At 42.9% G+C, this 23,489-nt stretch overlaps 1 protein-coding gene across 4 annotated transcripts in view; it reads left to right on the top strand.

Moving 5' to 3' along the window:
• Positions 1-16,931: 16,931 nt before the first annotated feature.
• Positions 16,932-23,489, top strand: part of ibtk (inhibitor of Bruton tyrosine kinase) — a 111,998-nt gene continuing 105,440 nt past the window's right edge. For 2 of the 4 annotated variants that reach the window (XM_033020823.1, XM_033020826.1), the window contains exons 1-2: positions 16,938-17,656; positions 20,248-20,347. In XM_033020823.1, the coding sequence (XP_032876714.1) occupies positions 17,333-17,656; positions 20,248-20,347 (424 nt within the window). In that variant the 5' untranslated portion in view covers positions 16,938-17,332. Of the gene's footprint in view, positions 17,657-20,247; positions 20,348-23,489 lie in introns of all 4 variants that reach the window. The other 2 variants (XM_033020824.1, XM_033020825.1) reach the window with 2 other exon arrangements.

Below are 23,489 nucleotides of genomic sequence, written 5' to 3'. Positions count from 1 at the left end.
AAAGGCTTCATCCCTGACAACATTCGGGTGAATCTCTTTAACTCATTCTCTAATGTAATCAAGTCCTTCATATAGTGTTGTGATTCGAACTCCACATAGTGCCCCAGCTGTAGCCTAACCAATGTTTTGTATGGCAATGTCATAATTTACTCTTGTGTTCTATATCCTGACTAATGTGCTGATGTCACTGCCTCATTAACCTGTCCTTCCAGCTTCAGATATTCTTGGACTTCTGTTCCTCAATACTTCCCAGGGCCACATCATTCATGGTTTACTTCTTATCCCTTGTTAGTTGTAAAGTGCACCATCTCTCGCCCATCACATTGCCATTTCTCTGCTCACTTTACCAACTAATCAACATATATTTGCAACCTATATCTGTGCTCATCATGATAAACACCACCGATATTGTTTGTGTCATCTGCAAACATACCTCCTACATTCATAGCCAAATTGTTAATATATGCAACAAACAGCTTTCAGTCACAAAAATAACCACTCAGCATTTATCCTCTTATCACAAAGCCAACTTGCTTTGGATCTTAAGACTTCTATCGTGCTGGACCAGTCTTTTATGTGAGACCTTGTCAAAGGCCTAACTGAAGTCTATGTTCAATACATGAATTACACTGCCCTCTTCAACACACTTTGCTATTATTTGTCAGACAAGATCTTCCCCTTACAAAGCCAATTTGGCTTTCCCTGATAAATCAGCACGTTTCCAAGTGTAGATTAATCTTGTCCATCAGAATGTTTTCCTATACGTTTCCAACTGATGTTCGAATCATTAGCCTGCAGTTATCAAGCTTAATTTTTCTTCCCTTCTTGGAGAAAGGTACCACATTTGCTGTCCTCCAGTCATTGTGAATCATGCGCTAAGATGCCCAGATTTTTTTTATCACAGTGCTCCATAATCTCTCACCATTCAGATAATATGCTTTTTATTTATTGTCCCTGCCAATATGGATAATTTCACATATTGTGAAATAAGATTGGCCACCTCATGTTCTCAACCTAATTCCTTAATTATCTTTGTGACATTAGCAAATTTAACAGCCATACTTTGAGTGCTTCATCCAATTTATTGTATATATGAAGCTCCAGCATAGGTTCATGTGCTACACCACTCATTGTATCTTGCCAACCAGAAAAGGCTCATTTATGCCTCGGCTGTTTCCTGTTTTCAGCCATTCTTATAGCCATGCTAATCTGTTACTTCCCACAACATGAATTTATTTTCTGCAAACCTTTAATATGGCATCCTATCAGTTACTTTCTGGAAAATAAGTACTGTACATCCACCGGTACCTCTTTTTATACAACATGTGTTAATTCTTCAAATAACTCGTACAAATTACTGAAATGTGTTTTCTGTTTTACAAAACAGACTTTGTCTTACTACATTTAATTTTTCAAATTGCATCGGTCTTGGCTTCCTGCAAGCTGTCTCCCATTATTTTTGAACGAAGGAGCCATATTTGCTTTTTTTCCAATCTAATGGAACCTTCTATAAATCGGAATATCTTTGGGAAATTGAAAGCGACGTATCAGCTATCTCACAGACCACTTTTAAGACGCTAGGATAAAGTCAATCTGGGTTTGGAGACTTCATCTGGCAGCATCAACAATTTGCTCCACGATACGATACGATAGAACTTTATTTATCCCATGAGGTTAAATTGATCTTTGTGTTTTTATGACTGTTGGCAGATCAATTTTCCTCCTGGGATAAATAAAGTTCTATCGTATCATATCGTAGCGATGATTGATTGTAATTTTCCTTTCTCCCATCCCGTTCGTGATTTGCAGATACTTCTGTGAAGTGAATTGTATTCTCTGTAGTGAAGTATAACTTCAAGTATAACTTATCTGCAAACTAATTCTTACAATATTACTTTCCTCAGTCTCTCTTTCCATATGGTTAGTTCTCACTTAAATAGCACTTAAAAAAAATATATCTATAGAAACTTATTTGATTGATCTTTTTTCTAATCTTTCTAGCTAACTCTATCTTGTACTCAACTTTTCCTTCCTTTGTAATCCTGTGCTCATGGAACTTAATTCACTGTTTTAAATTGTTTTAAATTTGAGTATATATTTATGGGTTTTATTAACAGGGTACATAGTGTTGTATTTTAAACCAAATTTATTGTTTTGATCTGGATATTATTTTATTCGGATTTGATATTTTTAAATGTCTGTGAAACAAGTATGGAGTCATCAAACGGTTTGAACTGGTGTAGAAACCTTGGTTTCTGCCAAGTGGAGGCAACAGTGCTGCTCATTGCACAAGTGTTGCAGCAGGTCGGTGCGGTTGCAAAATTTGTGCGGGAGAAGATTGTGGATTAGTGCAGATGGCAGATTGGATGAAACATAGTCCCACGTTAACTTGAACTAGCATCAGTTCTGCATTTGATACTGAACAGTTGCAGAAAATCATGATTGCACTTGGTACTGACACTTTATAATGAAGAGTCTCATCTGGAATGTTTTTCTTTGTCTCTGGTCGCAGATATTGCCCAACTTGCCCATTGTTTTCTGCGTTTTCAATTTTTATTTTAGATTTCCGACATTTGTAGTTGCATTGATTTTCTGGCTTTATCGATTCTTTATGATGGAAGTTTTTTTGGGGGAAGCGTGTGGGGTGCGATGGGGAAGGAGTTTAATAATGATTTGTTTTCATGCTAGCTTTGAGGTTCTGAGATCATAAGACATAGGAATGGAATCAAGCCACTTATCCCATCGAGTCTGCTCCGCCATTCGATTATGTCTGATCTACCCCATTCTCCTACCTTTCTCTACCCCATTCTCCTGCCTTCTCCCCGTAACCTTTGATGCTCTTCCTAATCGAGAACCTAAGAATCTCTGCTTTAAAAATACCCCATGATTTGGCCCCCGCAGTCGTCTGTGGCAAAGAATTCCACAGATTCACCACCCTCTGGCTAAAGAAATTCCTCTCATCTCTATTCTAAATGTACGCCCTTTCATTCTGAGGCTGTGCCCTCTGGTGCTAGACTGTCCCACTAGTGGAAACATTATTTCCACCACTACTCTATCTAGGCCTTTCATTATTTAGTAGGTTTCAATGAGATCACCTGAGGTGGAATTATGAATCCGTTTTGGGTTTACCCAACTCCACCTCAGGTGGGACTAAGAGTGCTTGACTAGCTACGGGTGGTATCACTTTGGTGCTTTGATTCACCTGCTGTAGCTAGTCCAATTCTCAGAAGCTGCAATCAGTGCTTCCAGAGTTTCAGATCTTGAATTTAAAACGCCATATCTTCAGATGGCCAAAAATTATGCCGATGCACCAAAATTGTGCCGAAGACTCCCAAAGGTGTCAAAGGTTACGGGAAGAAGGCAGGAAAATGGGGCTGAGAGGGAAAATAGATCAGCCATGATCGAATGGCGGAGCAGACTCAACGGACTGAATGGCCTAATACTGTTCTTATGTCTTATGATCGTAAAAATAACATAGAATTTTGACATTGATGTTTGCCTTTTTGAATGATGGGTTTGGAATATAGTGAGAAGCGGGAGCAAGTTAGGATATGTTCTTTGATTTGTGGACATTAAACATGAGGACCATTTACTTCTATGCGAACAATTTGATTGCAACTTAGAGCTCGTACTCTGCAAGTACACAAACACAAGCATAATGTACATACTGCAGGTTAATGTCTGAAGTTGAGGGTGAACCTGTTTCTGGAGATGAGGTAACATAGTTTGAACAGCTTCCCATTTGTTTTGCAGCTTGGCTCCAGTGGGTAGGTAGCTCGGCTCATTGGAGGTGCATTGCTGCAGAAAGAATGCGATGTGTTTTGGATTGATGTTGTAGCTTTATTGAATGATAATTTTTGAGATTGTGTTTGATGTGAACCATTGGTTAAGATCATGGCTTGTCTGTGATGCAGAAAACACAAGTTGGAGATGAAGTTCTGTTGAGAATAAATTTGAAAAGGATGCTGAATCAATTTGAGTCAGGTGTTTGTGATATTAAAAAAAGTTAATGTCTTGTGGTTGTTGTTATTCACTATGTTTTTCTTGAAATTGATGTAGGTTAAAATGTTAAGTATTGTGCCTCCTCGATGGATGGAATCCACAGTGAATTGAAGAGCAGCTCTTTGGCCACCTCAAAGTCAAAGTCAAAAGTAGCCTTTATTGTCATTCAGACCTTGCAGTCTGAACGCAATTTCGTTGCCTTGCAGTCCTACATATAGTAAAAAATGACAAAAACACACAAAAAACACAAATTAACATCCACCACAGTGAGTTGAATACTCCTCACTGTGATGGAAGGCAAAAGTCTTAAGTCTTTGTCTCTTCCCTTCTTATTCTCCCTCTGCGCCGAGGCGATCCAGGCTTCGGATGTTGTGACCCCGCCGGGTGATGGTAAGTAATGTCAGTCCCGCGGCTGAATCCAAACTCCGCGAACGGGCCGGTTCAACCTCGCGGCCTGGGGTGGTCGAAGCCGCCGAAGCTGCGGCCCTCCAGTCCAGAGGACGCAGCTGTTGTCGCGGGAGCTCCGGAGAACAGGTCACCAACCTGGGACCTGCGAGCTCCCGACGATGTCGTCCACCGGGCCCGCGGCTGATCCTCCGAGGTCGGATCGCTGCTGTCGCTGCCTCTGCCCGCTCCGAGGTCTGGTGGCTGCTGCCACTGCCCGCTCTGAGGTCGGGTCGCCACTGCCACTGCCGCAGCCGCTGCCCGCTCCGAGTTCGGGTCGCCACCTCCTCTTATTGTTGATGGGCTATTTGGGACCTGCTTTGTGTGAAATGATTTGGGTTATCTTGAAACTCAAAATTTGTATTTATGTGTTCTAGTTTTGTGATTAAAATGGAAGACTTGTTACTTTCTATTAATATCTTTAATATTTGGGGGTTGGTTTATGGCATCTGTCTTTTCCCACATAATGTTAATAATGTTTTTAATTTCATAATTGGACTGTTCAATTCCAGTTAGAGTCATGGAGTGTGATACAGCGTGGAAACAGGTCCTTCGGTATTTGGGAATTGACACCAGACATAACTCATTGCATTCAAGAAGGGTGGGAAACAAATTGAAAGAAAATGGAGGCAAATGTAAGCTGGAGTACAGTTCACCTATTTAAGACTTCAAAATGTTGCTCAACAATGATATCAAACAACGCTTTTACTATTTTGCAAAATTTCATCGATATTTTTGTAGGTTAGCAACAGAATAGTCTTCTCGGAAAAATGATAGACGGTTCTTAAAATAATTTTTACTTGAGATTGTGTGCCTGTCGGTACTGGGGACATGGAGCTAGGTTGATGTTGGCTCATTAGAGACCTTGCTTTTGAAACAAGCAAATATACTGAACTAAATATAAACTCTGATCTAAATGAAGGTTGCAAGTGTTTTCATTAAGTCTCCAATACAGTGAAATTTTGTAAATGATTGAAATAAATTGATTAGACCTCTAGAGCATGAAGTTCTATCTGTTTGCTAATTAGATGTCCTCTCTCAGCACCTCTGGTTATTACTTAATATGTCTACCAATGATTCCCTTGATATGGTGTTATCCTGTTTCAACTAAAAAATGTGTTTAATGTAGTGGATGAAGTATGGCCATTTCATGTTCAAAGTTATCTATTTTGTTCAAATTGATTAATGTATAATTTGACCGTGTAGAAACAAAGAGCTGCAGATACTGGTTTACAAGAAAAATGTAACGAGCTGGAGTAACTGAGCGGGTCAGGCAGCACATCTGGAGTACATAGATAGATGACATAGATAGATGGGGGGGGGGGGGGGCTGTAAAAAAATTGGAAGAGATGAGGGGCTGGACAAAGCCTGGCAACTAATAAGTGGAGATAGATACAAAATGCTGGAGTAACTCAGTGGGACAGGCAGCATCTCTGGATAGAAGGAATGGGTGATGTTTCCAGTTGAGACCCTTCTTCAGAAGTCTCACCAAGTAATAAGTGGAGGTGTAGGAAGGAACTGCAGATACTGGTGTATACGGCAGATAGACACAAAAAGCTGGAATAGCTCAGTGGATCAGACAGCAACTGGAGAAAAGGAATAGGTGTCATTTTGGGTTGAGACCCTTCTTCAGATAGAGTCGGGAAAGGGAAACGAGATATAGATGACAATATATAGAGGTGTAGAACAAATGAATTAAAGATGTGCAATAATATATATGCATCTATAAATAAATATATGTTTATATTATCTATCTATATCTGCATATATGATTATGTATGTAATAAGTGGATCCTGGTGAGGGGTGGGGGGGAGGTTGATAGGCAGATGGTTGGAAGGGCCAACGATGAAAAGACAGGGGTATGATGCAAAAAGATTGAAGAATTGCTAAATGTGAAGCTAGGAGAAGGAATGTTGGTGGAAAGGGTGGGGTAAGGGAGAAATAGGTGCGTGTCTAGGTGGAGCACAGGTGAGGCGTAGTACTATTTATTTTGTTTTTTAGGAAATGTTTAAAAAATGTTAGAATTTTTAACAATATTTGCTAATACATAATGGAACTATCGCAAATTCTTCAAGCCACCATAAAAATTGTTAAATGTCAACATGGACTTCACTTCATTTAGCGACCATACATAATACATTCCTCAACCTGTTTCATGGAAGTATAATAAAAATATGCTTGATCTCGGTCATAATCCACTTTTTGTTTTTAACTTTATTACTTTTGCTAGGTTTGTGTGTGAAACATCAAAACATAGAAAATAGGTGCAGGAGTAGGCCATTCAACCCTTCGAGCCAGCACCGACATTCAAAATGATCATGGCTGATCATCCAAAATCAGAACTCCGTTCCGGCTCTTTCCCCATATCCCTTGATTCCTTCAAGCCCTAAGAGCTAAATCTAACTCTCTCTTGAAAACATCCAGTAAATTGGCCTCCACTGCCTTCTATGGCAGTGAATTCCACAGATTCACAACTCTCTGGGTGAAAAAGTTTTTCCTCATCTCAGTCCTAAATTGCCTACCTCTTGTTCTTAAACTGTGACCCCTGGTTCTGGACTTCACCAACATCGGGACCATTTTTCCTGCATCTACCGTCCAATCCTTTAAGAATTGTATTTGTTTCTATAAGAAGCCCTCTCATCCTTCTAAATTCCAATGAATACAAGCCCAGTCGACCCATTCTTTCATCATATGTCAGTCTCGCCAGCCGGGGAATTAACCTGGTGAACCTACGCTGCACTCCATCAATAGCAATAATGTCCTTCCTCAAATTACAACCAGGGCCCTGTACAACTTCAGTGGGGCAGCTAATGTTAACTCACTTTTAGGGTAGCGAATGTTATCCCACTTTTAGGGTAGCTAATGTTATCCCACTTTTTAAGGGGCGGGAGAGAGAAAACAGGGAAATATTGACCAATTAGGTTGACATCAGTGGTGGGGAAGATGCTGGAGTCAATCATAAAAGATGAAATAGCAGCAATTTGGATATCAGTAACAGGATCAGTCTGAGTCGCATGGATTTACGAAGGAGAAATCATGCTTGACTAATCTTCTGGAATTTTTTGAGAATGTAACCAGGAAAATGGACAAGGGAGAGCTAGTGGGTGTAGTATACCTGGACTTTCAGAAAGCATTTGATAAGGTCCCACATAGGAGATTAGTGGGAAAAATTAGGGAAACATGGTATTGGGGGTAGAGTGCTGACATGGATAGAAAATTGGTTGGCAAACAGGAAACAGAGTAGGGATTAACAGTTCCCTTTCAGAATGGCAGGCAGTGACTAGTGGGGTACCACAAGGCTCAGTGCTGGGACCGCAGCTATTTACAATATATATTAATGCTTTAGATGCTGGGATTACAAGTAACATTAGCAAATTTGCAGAGGGGGCATGCACTCTCTCAGTATATATCTGATATGCTATAATATCTTTAATAATCGACTCCAGCAGCTTCCCCACTACCGATGTAAGGCTAACGTTTATAATTCCCCGTTTTCTCTCCCCCCTTCCTTAAAAAGTGGAGTTGACTACCCTCCAGTCCACAGGAACTGATCCAGCGTCGAGAGAACATTGTAAAATAACCACCAATGCATCCACGATTTCTAGGGCCGCCTCTTTGAGTACTCTGGGATGCAGACCATCAGACCCTTGGGATTTATCTGCCTTCAGTCCCAACAGTTTACCCAACACCATTTTCTGACTAATGTGGATTCCCTTCAGTTCCTTCCTCCCACTAGATCCTCGGTCCCCTAGTATTTCCGGGAGATTGTTTGTGTCTTCCTTCAGAACCAAAGTACTCGTTTAACTCTTCTGCCATTTCCTTGTTTCCCATTATAAATTCACCTGTCTTTGACTGTAAGGGACCTACATTCGTCTTCACTAATCTTTACCTTTTTACATACATTTACATTTACAGTCTGTTTTTATATTTCCTGCAAGCTTTCTTTCATGCTCTTTTTTCCTCCTCATAATTAACCCCTTTGTCCTCCTCTGTTGAGTTCTAAATTTCTTCCTGTCCTCTGGTTTGCCGCTTCTTATGGCTAATTTATATGCCTCTTTCTTGGCTTTATCCTTGACTTCCCTCGTCAGCCACGGTTGAGCTGCCTTCCCAGCTTTATTTTTGCGCCAGACAGGAATGAACAATTTCTGGAGTTTATCCATGCGGTCTTTAAATCTTTGCCATTGCATCTCCACTGTCTACTCTTTAAGTATAATTTGCCTGTCTATCCTAGCCAATTCCCATCTCATACCTTCAAAGTCTCCTTTATTCAAGTTCTGGACCCTAGTCTCTGAATTATCCATGTCACTCTCCATCCTAATGCAGAATTCCACCATATTATGGTCACTGTTGCCCAAGGGGCCTTGCACAACAAGATCGCTAACTAATCCTTCCTCATTACCCAATACCCAGTCTAGGATGGCCTGCCCTCTAGTCGGCTCCTCTACATATTGGTTTAAAAACCCATCCCGTATAGATTCCAGGAAATCCTCCTCCTCAGCGCTGTTACCAATTTGGTTGGCCCAATCCATATGTAGATTAAAGTCACCCATGATAACTGCTGTACCTTTACTGCACGCGTCCTTAATTTCCTGCTTGATGCTATTCCCAACCTCACTACTGCTGTTTGGTGGTCTGTACACAACTCCAAGAGTTTTCTGCCCTTGGCTATTTCGCAGTTCTACCCATACCGATTCAACAGCATCCAAGCTAATGTCTCTCCTTGCTATTGCATTAATCTCCTCTTTAACCAGAAATGCCACCCCACCTCTTCGTTTCTGTCTTTTCTTCCCGAATATCGAATACCCCTGCATGTTTAGCTCCCAGCCTTTGTCACCCAGGAGCCATGTCTCCATAATTCCAACTATATCATATCCCTTAACTACTAACTGCGCATTCAATTCATCCACATAATTTCAAATGCTCTTCGCATTAAGGGATAAAGCTCAGGTTAGTTTTTCTTATCTCCCTTCTACCTTTTGCTACTGTCCTCCTTTTATGGCCCTCTATGTCCTTGCATTGGGCCCCATCCCCCTGCCCTGTTAGTTTAAACGTGACCTTTCCTACACTCTCCCTTTAGCTGCACGTATGCTTCCACATTGTTGACTCGACCCCCCCACTGTTTAGTTTAAACCCTCCCGTGTATCACTAGCAAACCTGCCTGCCAGAATGTCAGTCACCTTCCAATTAAGGTGCAACCCGTCCTTTTTGTACAATTCACCCCTGCCCCAGAAGAGATTCCAGTGATCTAGAAATCTAAATCCCTGCCCCCTGCACCAACTCCTCAGCCACACATTCAGATCCCCTATCTCCTTGTTCCAACCTTCACTAGAACGAGGTACTGGAAGCAACCCAGAGATACCTACACTAGAAGTCCTGCTTTTCAGCCTCCTACCTTGTTCTCTATACTCACGTTGCAGAACCTCCTTCCTCTTCTTACCCACGTCATTTGTGCCCACATGTGTGGGTCCTTTATTTTGTAATAACATTGTCTAGTTTAATTTAATATTGTCATGTTTACCGAGGTACAGCAAAAAGCTTTTGTTTGTATGTTAACCAATCAAAGAAAAGACTGTACATGTGTAGGAAGGAACTGCAGATGTTGGTTTACACTGAAGGTGGACACAAAATGTGAGAGTAACTCAGAGGGACAGGCAAAAGACTGTACATGATTTATTGTAGACAATTTGTAGACTTAAGATAGATGTGAGGCTGATACATTTCCCACAACCTCAAATCCCAGAAAGAAATTAAAATTATGATGCATTGACATTATTATAATTATTGTAGGTACTCAATGTAATACTAAATAGATCATAAGATCATAAAATAGCATCCTGGAACAAGTGAAACTATATCTTCATTCGGATTACTGCTAATAGCATCTCTTTTTAAACTATCTCTGTGCATTAGATTATATATTTCATGTGTTGGATTTCCTTAAATGGCATATAAAAGAGTCTTAAATTTCAAAACAAATGGAAAATATTACAACCAGGATCATGTAAATACATCTCTCAGGGAAAAAAAACTTGGCCGAATTTTTGAATCGCATGAAATTTGATACGACTTGCGATAAATTGTAATGCAGTAGAATAAAAAAAAAAATCAAATGTATTATACTTCTCTCAAGTCTGGTTCCATGACAAAATGTTAAATATTGGCTGTACTTGAGGTTTGGTGAACCATTGTCTTGAGGATTTATAAGGAAAATTATTTATTTTTATTGTGGTCTTTGTTGTGACTTGAATTAAATCACTCACTGGCTGAATAAAAGTCTTCGTCAAGAGAAACACACATTCTGTCTTTAACGATATGTTAATACACTAGAGGACAACTTAAGGGCCTGTCCCACTTACGTGTTCCTGGCACGCAAATTACGCGACCTCGTGGTCTCGTTGAGCCGAGACGGTCGAGCGAAGGTCGGGCGCGATTACATGCGTACGCACAGCCGTCTGGAGCGCTTGACGTCATTTGAAGCTGGACATCCAGCTGGAGTAACTCAGCGGGACCGGCAGCATCTCTGGAGAGAAGGAATGGGTGACGTTTCGTGTCGAGACTCTTCTTCAGTCTGAAAAGAAGGGTCTTGACCGAAACATCACCCATTGCTTCTCTCCGGAGATGCTGCCGGTCCGCTGAGTTACTCCCGCATTTTGTGTCTATCTTCAATTTTCTTGGCCCCCGCTCTGGGAGTAGAAGTGGGGGCGGATCCGGACCGCAACGGCCGTGAGCTCCAGGCCGAGTTCGACGATCGTTTGCCTGCTTCTGCTGCTGTTGAAGGTGAGACGTTGCATCGCGCCACGGTCTTGGGCCTGTCCCACTTTGGCCGTCAGTTCCGCGACAGGCCGTTGGCTTGCGAAGATTTGGTTCACTGCAAGAATTCCGGAGCCCCGCGCGATGTCGGGACCGGCCCCGCACAACTCCATACCCCTCCGCGCTTCTAAGTGGGACTGGCCCCGCGCGGCCATACGGTGCCCGTACGCCTCAAGCGACCACGAGGTCGCTTAATTTGCAAGCCAAGAACGCGTAAGTGGGACAGGCCCTTTAATGTTTTCCACCCTGGAGGTTTCAATGAGGACCAATGAACATTTACCTGGACACAAGGAACTGCAGATGCTGGCTTATGAAAAAAGACACAAAGTGTTGGAGTAACACAGCGGGTCAAGTAGCATTTTCTCCAGAAATGCTGTTTGACCTGCTGAGTTAACCCGTGATGGTTAGGATCCTTCTTCAGACTGATTTTAGTAGAGGGGAGAAAGCTGGAAGAGAGGTGGTGGGCCAAAGCCATGCAAGTGATAGGTGGATACAGGCAAGGGGGGGGGGGGGGGGGGTTGATTGGCAGAAGGGTGGACAAAGTCCAGAGATGAGAAGACAAAAATGCTGTGAGATAAGGAGAGAAGAGCCACGAAATGTGAAGCCAGTGGGAGGGTTATGGGTGGAAGGGGAAAGAGGGATGAGACAATGGAAGTAATGGATGGGCATCCAGGTGGGGCAGAAGGAAGAGAGGGGGAAGAAAAAAGCACAGGGGGTTGTTGTTTGTATCTACTACATTTGTGCTCTCAATGTGGCTTCCTTTACATCGGAAATACCAAGTGCAGACTAGGCGACCAGACTAGTAGACTAGACGTGCTCGGCCCACCAAGGCCTGCTTGATCTGCTGGTTGTTAACAATTTTAACTCGCCTTCCCATTCCCATACTGTCCTCCACTATCCTCCACTGCCAGAACGAGGCCACACACAAGGGAACGGGAAGTCCAGCACCACATATTGGGTAGATTACAACCCAGCAGTATGAACATTGCAGAGTGCTGGAGTAACTTAGCAGGTCAGGCAACCCGTCCCCTTCCACCTATATTCCTTCCTCTGGCTTTACATAGCTTTGCGCATCTGCTCTACATCTCATAGCCTTTTATTTTCTTCTCATCTCTAGCCTTTGTCCACCCATCTGCCAATCAAACCCCCCACATCTGTATCCGCCTGTCACTCCCTTGGTTTTGTACCATCCCCCCACCTCTCTTCCAGCTTTCTCTCTCCCAACTACGTTCAGTTTAAAGAAGGGTTCCGACCCAAATGTCACCTATCCATATTTTCAAGGGATGCTGCCCGACCCACTGAGTGACTCCTGCACTATGCATCTTTTGAACATTCATTTATTGTCCTCAATAGTACTGATTGTAATGTTCTGCACTCAATGACTGCCTGGTTTCAATGGTCTTAAAGTATCCTTGCAAATTAACTTGTGAACAGGTTATTTTGCCTTTTTGAAGATGGTTCTTATGTTTTTTAAATATCTCCTATCCACATAATTCTATCTCTTGAATATTCCACAGTCTTGATTAGTTCTATGTGGAGAAAGATGATGCCATTGATCTATACTTGCTGTATTTATAGCCAAAGATTAAATAGATTTCTTGTGAGGCTTCAGAAGAATAAAACCATAATCTTTTCATGCAAGCTTTTATTTAATTCTGACTAAATGCACACAACTCAATGTATTTTGAATAGGTGTAAGGTACATGTGAATTACAGTTTTGAAAGGTGATGATAAACGGACAGCAACGATTTTTTTGTGATTTTTGGCTTTTAGCGTAGTGCAAGATGGAACACACTGCACTCAGTGCACTGTGGATGCATGGAATTTAAACAAACTCAGTGAATTTTTAAAAACTAGAATGTTCATTTATATAGCAGACATGCATTATAGTTCTGATGGTAGGAACATAGCAATGAATAAGATTAATCTCTTATAAGATTTTTAAAAATGTATTACTATGTGATGCCATCTGGTCACGTGTGTGACATTTTGGTTCACTTTCCAAAGAATGGCCCTGTTTAGGGAGGTTGACTGGGTGCCAGTTTTCAGATTATTTTATCCCGGATAATGTCATGTTTCTTGAGTAATGTCGGAGTCGCACTGATCCAAGCAAGAACCTAATTTATGTCGTGGGCAGATTCATCTGCCATAGGCAGATTGGTGAGGGTGAGGTTGATGCATGAAGCACAAATTATGTTAATATTTGAAACGCTTAAATACATTGCAAGTGATGCAATTTCACTTCTGTGCAGGAGGCAGGAATGTACTTTTTTTTTAAGGAAATAAATAATCCAATAACTGCAGGTCTCAGTGACTTGGAGAGGCATGAAGAATATGAACTGCCAAAACAAAAGTATAAAATATAGATATGAAAATAACTTGTTCATATCTATATTGATAAGAAACAGTACAAGAAGGTCATTCAACCCCTCTTGCTTTCTCTGTTATTCAGTGAAATCTTGACTGATATTTTGTCCCAGTGCCACTTTCCTGTACAAATTCTGTACCCCTTGATTTCTTTAAACCTGTTGACCTTAGTCTTGAATATATTCAGTCATTGAGTTTCCATAGTCCTTTGAGACTCCAAGGATTCCTTGTCTACTAGATGAAGAAATGTCTCTTACCTCATTAATCCGGAAGTGGCGGCGCTGTGAAACGGCTGCGGCTCGCCTGCAGTCTGTCTGTTTTTACTTTTTTGTGTTGTTTTTTTTGTCTAGATTAGTAAATGTTTTGGTTATTAGGTGGTGTTATGTGTGGGGGGGGGGGGGGGGGGGCTGAAACAGGGCTTTCTGTCTCTCCCTTCGGGGGAATGCGACTTTTTTGTCGTATCCCCCTTCTCTTCCCCCGCCTGAGCTGAGGCCTAATGACGGAGCTGGCGGCCTCCAACCTGCGACCGACCTCGAGGGTCCGGAGGTAGAGCCAGCCAGGACTTACCAACGCGAGGCTGGCCGTCTTCGAGCTGCGGCAACGTTCGGGCAGCGGCACGACTCGGCGCTCCGGTGAGGGCGGACGGTGCGGGGCTGAGACACTCCCGTGTGGGCGGCCCGGCTCCCGGCTGGAAGGCGCTCCCGTGAGGGCGGACCGGCTCCCAGCTGGAATGCGCTCCCGTGGGGGCAGCCCGGTGCGGGGCTGAGACGCTCTCGTGTGGGCGGCCCGGTGCGGGGCGGAGATGGTGCTCCGGTGGCTGAGGCGGCGTTCTGGCGGCGGCGACCTGAATCCGGGGCTCGGCCGCGGGCCAGTGGATGAAAACGACGGGAGCTCGCAGGTCACAGGCTGGTGCCTGTTTTCCGGAGCTCCCGTGGCAACAGCTGTGTCCGCTGGACTGGAGGGCGGCAGCTTCGACCACTCCCGGGCCGCGGAGCTTGAACCGCGGGACTGACTTACCATCGCCCGGTGGGGTATCGCCTCAGCGCAGAGGGAGAAGAGGAGGGAAGAGACAGTAACTCTAAGACTTTTGCCTCCATCACAGTGAGGAGGTGCTTGGTGAACTCACTGTGGTGGATGTTAATTTGTGTTTATTGTGTGTTGTTATTATTACATGTATGGCTGCAGGCAACAACATTTCGTTGAAGGATTCAATAATGAATGGAATTCTGGGTTGAAGATCCCCTGTTCAGTTGAAACATCAATATTTAGCTGGTCAGGATCTGTAAGAGTTTTGTAAGTTTCAGTGAGATTACCCCCTCGCTCTTCTGAACCGTAGAATAGAGGCTCTGTTTGTCCAGCCTCTTGTGGGACAAATCCACCATGCCAGGAATCAATTTGGTGAGCCTTTGTTGCTCTACCTCTTTCGCAAGTATATTCTTTGTTAGCTCGAGTGACCATACCTGTACACAATATTCCGGATGTGCTCGAACCAAGGCAGCATATAATTGAGCAGCTGTGTATTCAAATCTTTTTGCAGTAAATGCCAACATGTTATTTGCCTTCTGAATTGCTGCTGTAGCTCCATGTTAATTTTCAGTGATTTGTGTGCATGACAGACGGGTCTCTGTCTGAAGATCAATTTTATGTTGGGCATTCTGGCGTGATCGAGCATGATTTGCATCCATTCTGGATTTCTAAGATGAGTGATGAGGCCAATGTGTGAGCAACATACAGGCAAACATAAATTCTGCCTTTGAGAATTAACAAATCGCTACTTAAAGATTTGAGACTGGGTATAGCATTTTTTGCAGAAATTCGTTGCAAAATTTAGATTGGGTGGAATGTTTTTGGTGGTAAGAGCCTTGGCATCATCATGTATATTAGCATATTGCTGTGCCTCCAGTGCTCTCTCCATCGTACAACGGGGGGGGGGGGGGGGAAGAAGGGGGAGGGGCGGAGGGGGGAGGGGGGGGGAGGGACAGAGGGGGGAGGGGCGAGTGTAGGGGTGAGCGGGCGGTTGGTAGGTTGTCATGTCATCATGTGTTTGTTTCACTGACAAAACAGTGTGTTAGTTATCATTTTGTCGAAAGGAGGGCCCCACTGGAGTTTCAATCCCTGCTCTTTCCTTGTTGATCATGTTTTGCCAGAAGGTTGGGTCACTGGCCCTGGCATTGAAGTTACCCAGGATGGAGAGTTTGTTTCCTGTTGAGATGTACTCCAGGATTTTTTTTCCAAGGTTGATGCTCCCTTGGCTTCATCCAAAGCTGCAGGGATTAGTGCATTTATGCACTGATGACCATAGCATATTGGTTCAAGAGTGAGCTAGAGGGTAGGTCAAAAGGCATTCACTAATTTTGCCCGGTGAGTTATTTGGTCATCTTTGACAGTGAGGCTATTGTCGATGGCAATCTTTCTGCTTGCCTCACCTGAAGATGATGTACTGTTGCCTTGCTGTGCATAGAGGGACCCAGGGGTTGGAGTCATGAACAGATGTGTGGTCAGACTTGGGAAACCACAATATGCTGTGATTAGGCATGCAGCCAAGCCTGGTGATTATATTGTTAGGTGTGTAGCTGGAGCCAGGGATTAATGTGTACTGAACTAAGGAATTGGCTGGGAAATGGTGACCAGAGAGCATGGCCAAGAAGAGATAAGGAAGATGGTGTACAAAGGCCTCTTTCACAAGCTGGTCAGCATCTATACATGTCCCTTTAATGTGTCATTTTTAACATCCATGCAATGGAGTGAGGTCACCAGTTGCTTTGGGCTGGAGTACAGGAAGGTAAAGTTATGCCATAGCTGTACAAAGTTCAAATTAGACCCTATCAGTTATTATCAGTCTGTGAAGGAATATGTGGGGACTTGAACGGGAACTAGTGGCTTCTCTCCTTATGAGCTGGTTGGGAGTCAAAAATCAAGGAGTGCATTTTAAAGGAGTGTGTAATGTATGCAATTTTCTAGGGCAGTTAAGGTTAAGAACTAATTTCTCCAAATGGTATTGGATGTTTGGCCAACAGCAAACTTTAGATCTGTAAATTATTTTTGTTTTAATTTAACAAATCTCTCAAAGGAAATTGGTCAAAGGAGGGTATATTGAGTTAGGCTTTGTTCGGGCATGATTAATTCAATGGTGGGACAGTTTAAATGGAGAAATCGTCTATTCACATGTTACATTTCTCAAGTTATCATGTCAAAATGTAAAACGTGTGGGTAAATAAGGAATTACGTTTGTAGACAATTATAACAATACTTGGAAATAATGATGTTATTACTGATCTATTTTTTTTTTTGAAATTATTTTTTACAGCAGCACTTGCAATTATGGAGGCTTAAAGAGGAAAAGAGTTCTAGGGGAGCTTCCCTTCCCCTGCGGTAGTTGGCTTCAAAGGAACTATATTCCGGAGGGTGTGAAGGTTGCAAGTTTACAAATTTTTTAATTTTTCACAGATATAACTAAAGTTCTATTTTTGACTATTTAATTGCAATAGAGAGCCATATTCTGTATAATGTTTTATAATATAAAAAAGCAGCATCGTGGACTAATTCCATACTGCTTCTATGAACTGAGCTAACTAAGAGTACAGAATTGCTAGAGTGCGGTGTTTTATAACACAAGCACAAATCTAGTGCCCTGATCATTTCTAGACCTTTCTGTTGGATTCCATACCTCTTCAGATTTTTTTGAAGACCTGGATACTGGGAATAGGATGAATTCTGTGACTGCCGACTGCACTCCAAAATGCCGATCTCTGCAGCACGCCCTCGACCTGATTTCAGTGATGACGAAGGGAACTGAAGGGCAGAATAAGGTCTTTCTTTCATCTTATTGCTATAATGCAACTTCCCTGAAGGATGGTTTTGGACGAACTGTTCTACATATGGCTGCATCTTGCGGTAAAAAGTCAGTTTTGGGTTGGCTTCTTGAAAGAAAGGGGTCTGATCCCTCGGTCAAGGATAAAGAATCTGGATGGACCGCTCTACACAGAAGCATCTTTTACGGGCACATTGATTGTGCTATGTTTCTTCTGAAGGTATTGTAATCTGTTCTGATTTAGTATGTTTTACTTGTTTTGCGGATCCACTGTTAACCATATAACCATATAACAATTACAGCACGGAAACAGGCCATCTCGACCCTTCTAGTCCGTGCCGAACACGTATTCTCCCCTAGTCCCATATACCTGCGCTCAGACCATAACCCTCCATTCCTTTCCCGTCCATATAACTATCCAATTTATTTTTAAATGATAAAAACGAACCTGCCTCCACCACCTTCACTGGAAGCTCATTCCACACAGCCACCACTCTCTGAGTAAAGAAGTTCCCACTCATGTTACCCCTAAACTTCTGTCCCTTAATTCTCAAGTCATGTCCCCTTGTTTGAATCTTCCCTACTCTCAGTGGGAAAAGCTTATCCACGTCAACTCTGTCTATCCCTCTCATCATTTTAAAGACCTCTATCAAGTCCCCCCTTAACCTTCTGCGCTCCAAAGAATAAAGCCCTAACTTGTTCAACCTTTCTCTGTAACTTAGTTGCTGAAACCCAGGCAACATTCTAGTAAATCTCCTCTGTACTCTCTCTATTTTGTTGACATCCTTCCTATAATTAGGTGACCAAAATTGTACCCCATACTCCAGAATTGGCCTCAACAATGCCTTGTACAATTTTAACATTACATCCCAACTTCTATACTCAATGCTCTGATTTATAAAGGCCAGCACACCAAAAGCTTTCTTTACCACCCTATCTACATGAGATTCCACTTTCAGGGAACTGTGCACAGTTATTCCCAGATCCCTCTGTTCACCTGCATTCTTCAATTCCCTACCATTTACCATGTACGTCCTATTTTGATTTGTCCTGCCAAGATGTAGCACCTCACACTTATCAGCATTAAACTCCATCTGCCATCTTTCAGCCCACTCTTCCAACTGGCATAAATCTCTCTGTAGACTTTGAAAATCTACTTCATTATTCACAACCCCACCTATCTTAGTATCATCTGCATACTTACTAATCCAATTTACCACACCATCATCCAGATCATTGATGTACATGACAAACAACAGTGGACCCAACACAGATCCCTGTGGCACCCCACTAGTCACTGGCCTCCAACCTGACAAACAACCATCCACCATTACTCTCTGGCATCTCCCATTCAGCCACTGTTGAATCCATCTTGCTACTCCACCATTAATACCCAACCATTGAACCTTCTTAACCAACCTTCCATGAGGAACCTTGTCAAAGGCCTTACTGAAGTCCATATATATAACATCCACTGCTTTACCCTCATCAATTTCCCGAGTAACCTCTTCAAAAAATTCAAGAAGATTAGTCAAACATGACCTTCCAGGCACAAATCCATGTTGACTGTTCCTAATCAGACCCTGTTTATCCAGTTCTGGTTAATGTCTTGCTCTTGTAATATGGAAACTTTCTTTTACCCTGTCTTATTTTGTGCTGATAGGAGGAAATAGGCAAAAGAAAAATCAATGAATGAACAGCCGTCCTGTCAATTTGGAATAAGGTCCTCTTTAGAGAATTGTTTGTAATTCCATATTCCAGCATCTGAAGTCCCTTGTTACCAGTGCTTTCTCAGCTGCTCACTTATGCTAGACTCATAGATTTTAGCAAATCCATAAAGTTGAGGCAGTCCCTCGGTATTTATGTCAGTGTGGGCCTGCTGCCAACAATGGTTTTAAAGTAGTGGAACAGTCACAAATAATTCAAATGATGGCGTTTTAACCTTGGCGTTATTGTTTGAATGTTTAATTAAGAGATTTAAGTGCCTTTTTCTTCTTACAATTTGATTAATTTTTAGTGGTTTTGGATTGTTCGGAATTAAACCTACATTTCTGATATTGTGACATCCAGCTACGTCAGGAACATGGCTTAGCAAGAGATCCAATGAAAGCTCCACTCTCCCCCCCAAAAAGTTAACAGACACTATTTAGTTACATTTTATCATGTAACTGAGCCAGCACTGAGCAGCAAATTCTCAGCAGAGGCTGTGAGAGAGGAAAGAGTTGGTGACTCCATCTCTCAATTCAATTCTAATATTCATTTGTGACCCACCTCCATATTCTAATTTTTCACCTTACCATGGCTGATAAAAATCTAAGATTTAAAAACTGACATTGATGTAACATCCATGTTCATTTACCGATTGGAGATCCAAATACCTTGTTTTCATTTTCCGGATCTGGACATCCCATGCAAGGCCAGCATTTGTTGCCCATCCATAATTGCTATCGGTAAACATTTCCGCCTTCCGCCTGACCTTATTGTGGAAGAAAAGTCACTGATGATGCAGCTCAACTTTGTGTAGAATGTTTCCTCTAGTTTATTCCCATAATTTATAGGATCCTATATCCTTGGCCTTTCCATCCCACCGAGAGGTTTTCCTTCCGAGACCCCGCATCTGCTGAGAAAGATTCACCCTCAGACTCCCCAACCAGCTAAGAAGACTAATATTAAAATTGATTTTTGGTGGTAACTGGCATTTCATTATATTAGTTTCAGGATTGAGAGTTGTTGAGCATGTCTTGTACATCTCTAGTTTTTAAACATATCAAATGTACAGTTTCTAATTTATAATTTCTCTATACCTTACAGCACGGCGGGAGTAGCCTATACGTACAGGATAAGGAAGGGTTATGTACACTTGACTTGGCCATGAAAGATCGACCATCATATGTGATTTATAGAAAGACTGGTACTGTCCTCTTTCTCTGTAGTTTATTTATATGGACTAACAACTTTGAGTTTCCTGTATTTTTGCAGTAAAAAATTTGAACGTGTATTTCATTATCTATTGACTCCAGTTTCAGAAGGAACTGGAGAAGCATTCAATTATATTTTAAAAGTTGGTTGCTTCATGATTTATGGAAACAACTTATAAACAAGTCATACCATTTCAATATATTGTATCAATTGTTCAATTGCCATAATTTTCAAACTTACAAGTTTCACTGAAAGCCTAGCTAAGAATCTATGGCAACAATTTATGGCAACAATTTAACAGCAATGGAAAGGTATAAACAATTCTGTAAAAGACATTCATGAAAAAAACAGAACCAAAACTGAGTTTTGTTCAATTTTTAAAAATTCTTTCTCTAAATTGTGCAGCTTTATAAAACTTTATTGCAGCCTTGTTGCAACTTTGTTGCATTGTCAGTATTGTGTGCAGTTCTGTTCGCCCTATCACCAGAAGAATGTGGAAACTGGAGAGGGTGCAGAAGGGGTTGGAGCACAAGAGGCTGCAGATTCTGGAATCATGACCGAAAAAATAACCTGTTGGAGGAACTCAGCAGGTCATGCAGCATCTGTGGAGGGAAATAAACCAATGATGTTTCAGGTTGGCTCCACATTTCCTCGTCAGTCCATTTCCTTCAATTGCCTATTTCCCTCCATAGATGCTATCATGAGCTTCTCCACTGAGCTTCTCCAACAGTTTTTTTAAACAGAATGCTCCCTGGACGAGAGGGTGGTATTTATAAAGGAGAGGTTGGATAAACATAGATTGTTTTCTCTGCAATTTTCAAGTCTGTGGGGAAGCGTGATAGAATCTTACAAAATTATGACAGGCGTGGATAGAGTAGACAGAATCTTTTTCATATGTTTAGTTTAGTTTAGTGATACAGTGCGGAAACAGGACCTTCGGCCCACTGAGTCCGCACCGACCAAAGATCCCCGCACATTAACACGCTCCTACAGACAAGGACAATTTACACTCTACTAAGGACAATTAGGACATAGTATAACTAAGGACAATTTACACTTATACCAAGCCAATTTTACTTCGGAGTCACGTGAGTGACTACGTGAAGAACCCCGCCAGGACGCATGCGTGACATATCGCTTTCACGCTTGCGAAACGACAGGTGGGGTGGAGCGTTCCCCCGCAGCGGTAAGTTTGAAACCGCGACCTGCAGGTAAGTGATTTACTCTGCGGTAGTGTTTGTCCCCGCGCTGTTTTTACACAGGGGGGGGGAAGCTGGACAAAATAGTGTCCACAAGTGCTGCGAGTGAAGCTGGCTGGGGAGGACCGCGAAGTTGCGGGAGCCAGCAGCAGCTAAAGGTACAAGCCCCGTAAGTGGGATCAGCTGTGCCGACTTTTGGTCCCGCGCAGGCCAGAACACCACGGCCGGGCGGGAGACTATTCAGAATGGGGCCGTCGACTTTGACAAGTCGAAACGGCAGGAGGCGGGGTGGAACGACGTTCCCCCGTAACGACAGTTTAAACCTGGACCTGCAGGTAAGTGAAACTGCGGTCTTTATTCTCCCCATACTATTTCACAGGTGGGGAAACATGGAGAGCTGTGCAAACAACGGCAAGTTTTAAGCCTGGACCTGCAGGTAAGTGATACTGCGGTCTTTATTGTTCCCATACTGTTCTACAGGTGGGGGAAACATGCTCAAGGCAAAGAAGTCGACCAGAGCTGCGACAAAGCTGGCGGGGGAAGACCGCGGAGTTGCGGACGCCAGCAGCGGCCGGCGGCACAGGAATCACCCGTAAGGGAACAGCTGTGCCCGACTTCGCCCCCGCACCGGCCAGATTAAACTCTGCGTCTGGGCGGGAAGGCAAGAAGAAAACCAAAAGAGTCGTTGACTGATGAGTCCGACTTTGGGCGGCCAGCGACCGTGAGTGCTGGAGCCGGTTGGAGCGGCTTATGGAGCCGAGCTCCAACATGATAAAGAAAGTTGGAGCGGCTTATGGAGCCGAGCTCCAACATGACAGGCTCCGGGAGATGGAGTCTAGTCACTGTGGGCACTATGTAAAACCCACAGTAACATCTCTTGTAGGGCTGCACAGTGCATCTCCCTCATCAGAGGGGAGTACTGGGGGGTCAATTCTGGGCTGACCCTGAAGAGGGGTTTGACGAACAAAACTACAAGTGTGCAGGGGGTGCAGGAAGGTAAAATCTACTGGTCATGGTGTCCAAATACATACAGCCAGACCACCATGGACACCACTGCAAAAATACTTGGGACCAGGAAACTGCGCATCCTTGAATGTTCCAGTCGTGGAAATAGCATCTGGAAACATGTCGGAGCAGGATTTAGGAAAGCCCTGGGGCTCATAAAGGCGACAACATTAAGGATCTCCTACAGCCAAAGACAGCACCATTATGCACCCACCAGCAGAACAAGAGAAGCTGGTGAAAGCTCAAAGGCCGGGCATACAGGACAGCTGTCTTTTAGACCATAGCCCAGACCGGCCTTTCTGGAAGATGCGCAAACCCCCAACCCAAAAACAAACCCAGACACCGGCGCCTCAACCTCCACGAAGACCACACAGAAGAAGCAAACTTCCACTGGTAACAATGGAGGTAGGTGGGTCTGGTCCCTTACAAATTATAGGAAGAGTGGATAATACACACATTGGCGGGAGATTACACACTTTTGGATATGGTGTATATTAACTACAGACACTTATATCCTAAGCAGTATTTAGGGATATACCATTGAATTGTGCAAAAGGGGTAATGGGTAAACCCAACACGATTGGCTGGAATACATTGTACTATATATTCAGTACAAAATGGGAACTGGTAACTGCTAAAGGACTGATTTCCAAAGGCTACTCCATGGCTAGCATCGACCTAAAAGATGCTTACTATTCAGTGCCTACACGGACTGATCACAAACGTTATTTAAAAAAATTCAACTGGATGGGGCAGCTCTGGCAGTATAGAGCTCTACCAAATACATAATCATATGATCATACTAATTGTGGGCATAACTTTGGAGTTGGCCTAACTAGTTGTAACAGCCACCATACAATTGGGTGAAAACTGGGGTTATCATCCATCCAGTTAAATCTAAACTAGCGCCTACCAACACAATGGATTATA

Source organism: Amblyraja radiata, chromosome 5 (genome assembly GCF_010909765.2).
Source record: "Amblyraja radiata isolate CabotCenter1 chromosome 5, sAmbRad1.1.pri, whole genome shotgun sequence".
Taxonomy (NCBI): Eukaryota; Metazoa; Chordata; class Chondrichthyes; order Rajiformes; family Rajidae; genus Amblyraja; species Amblyraja radiata.
Note: the sequence above shows the minus strand (reverse complement) of the source record. Positions and strands in the feature narration are given on the sequence as shown.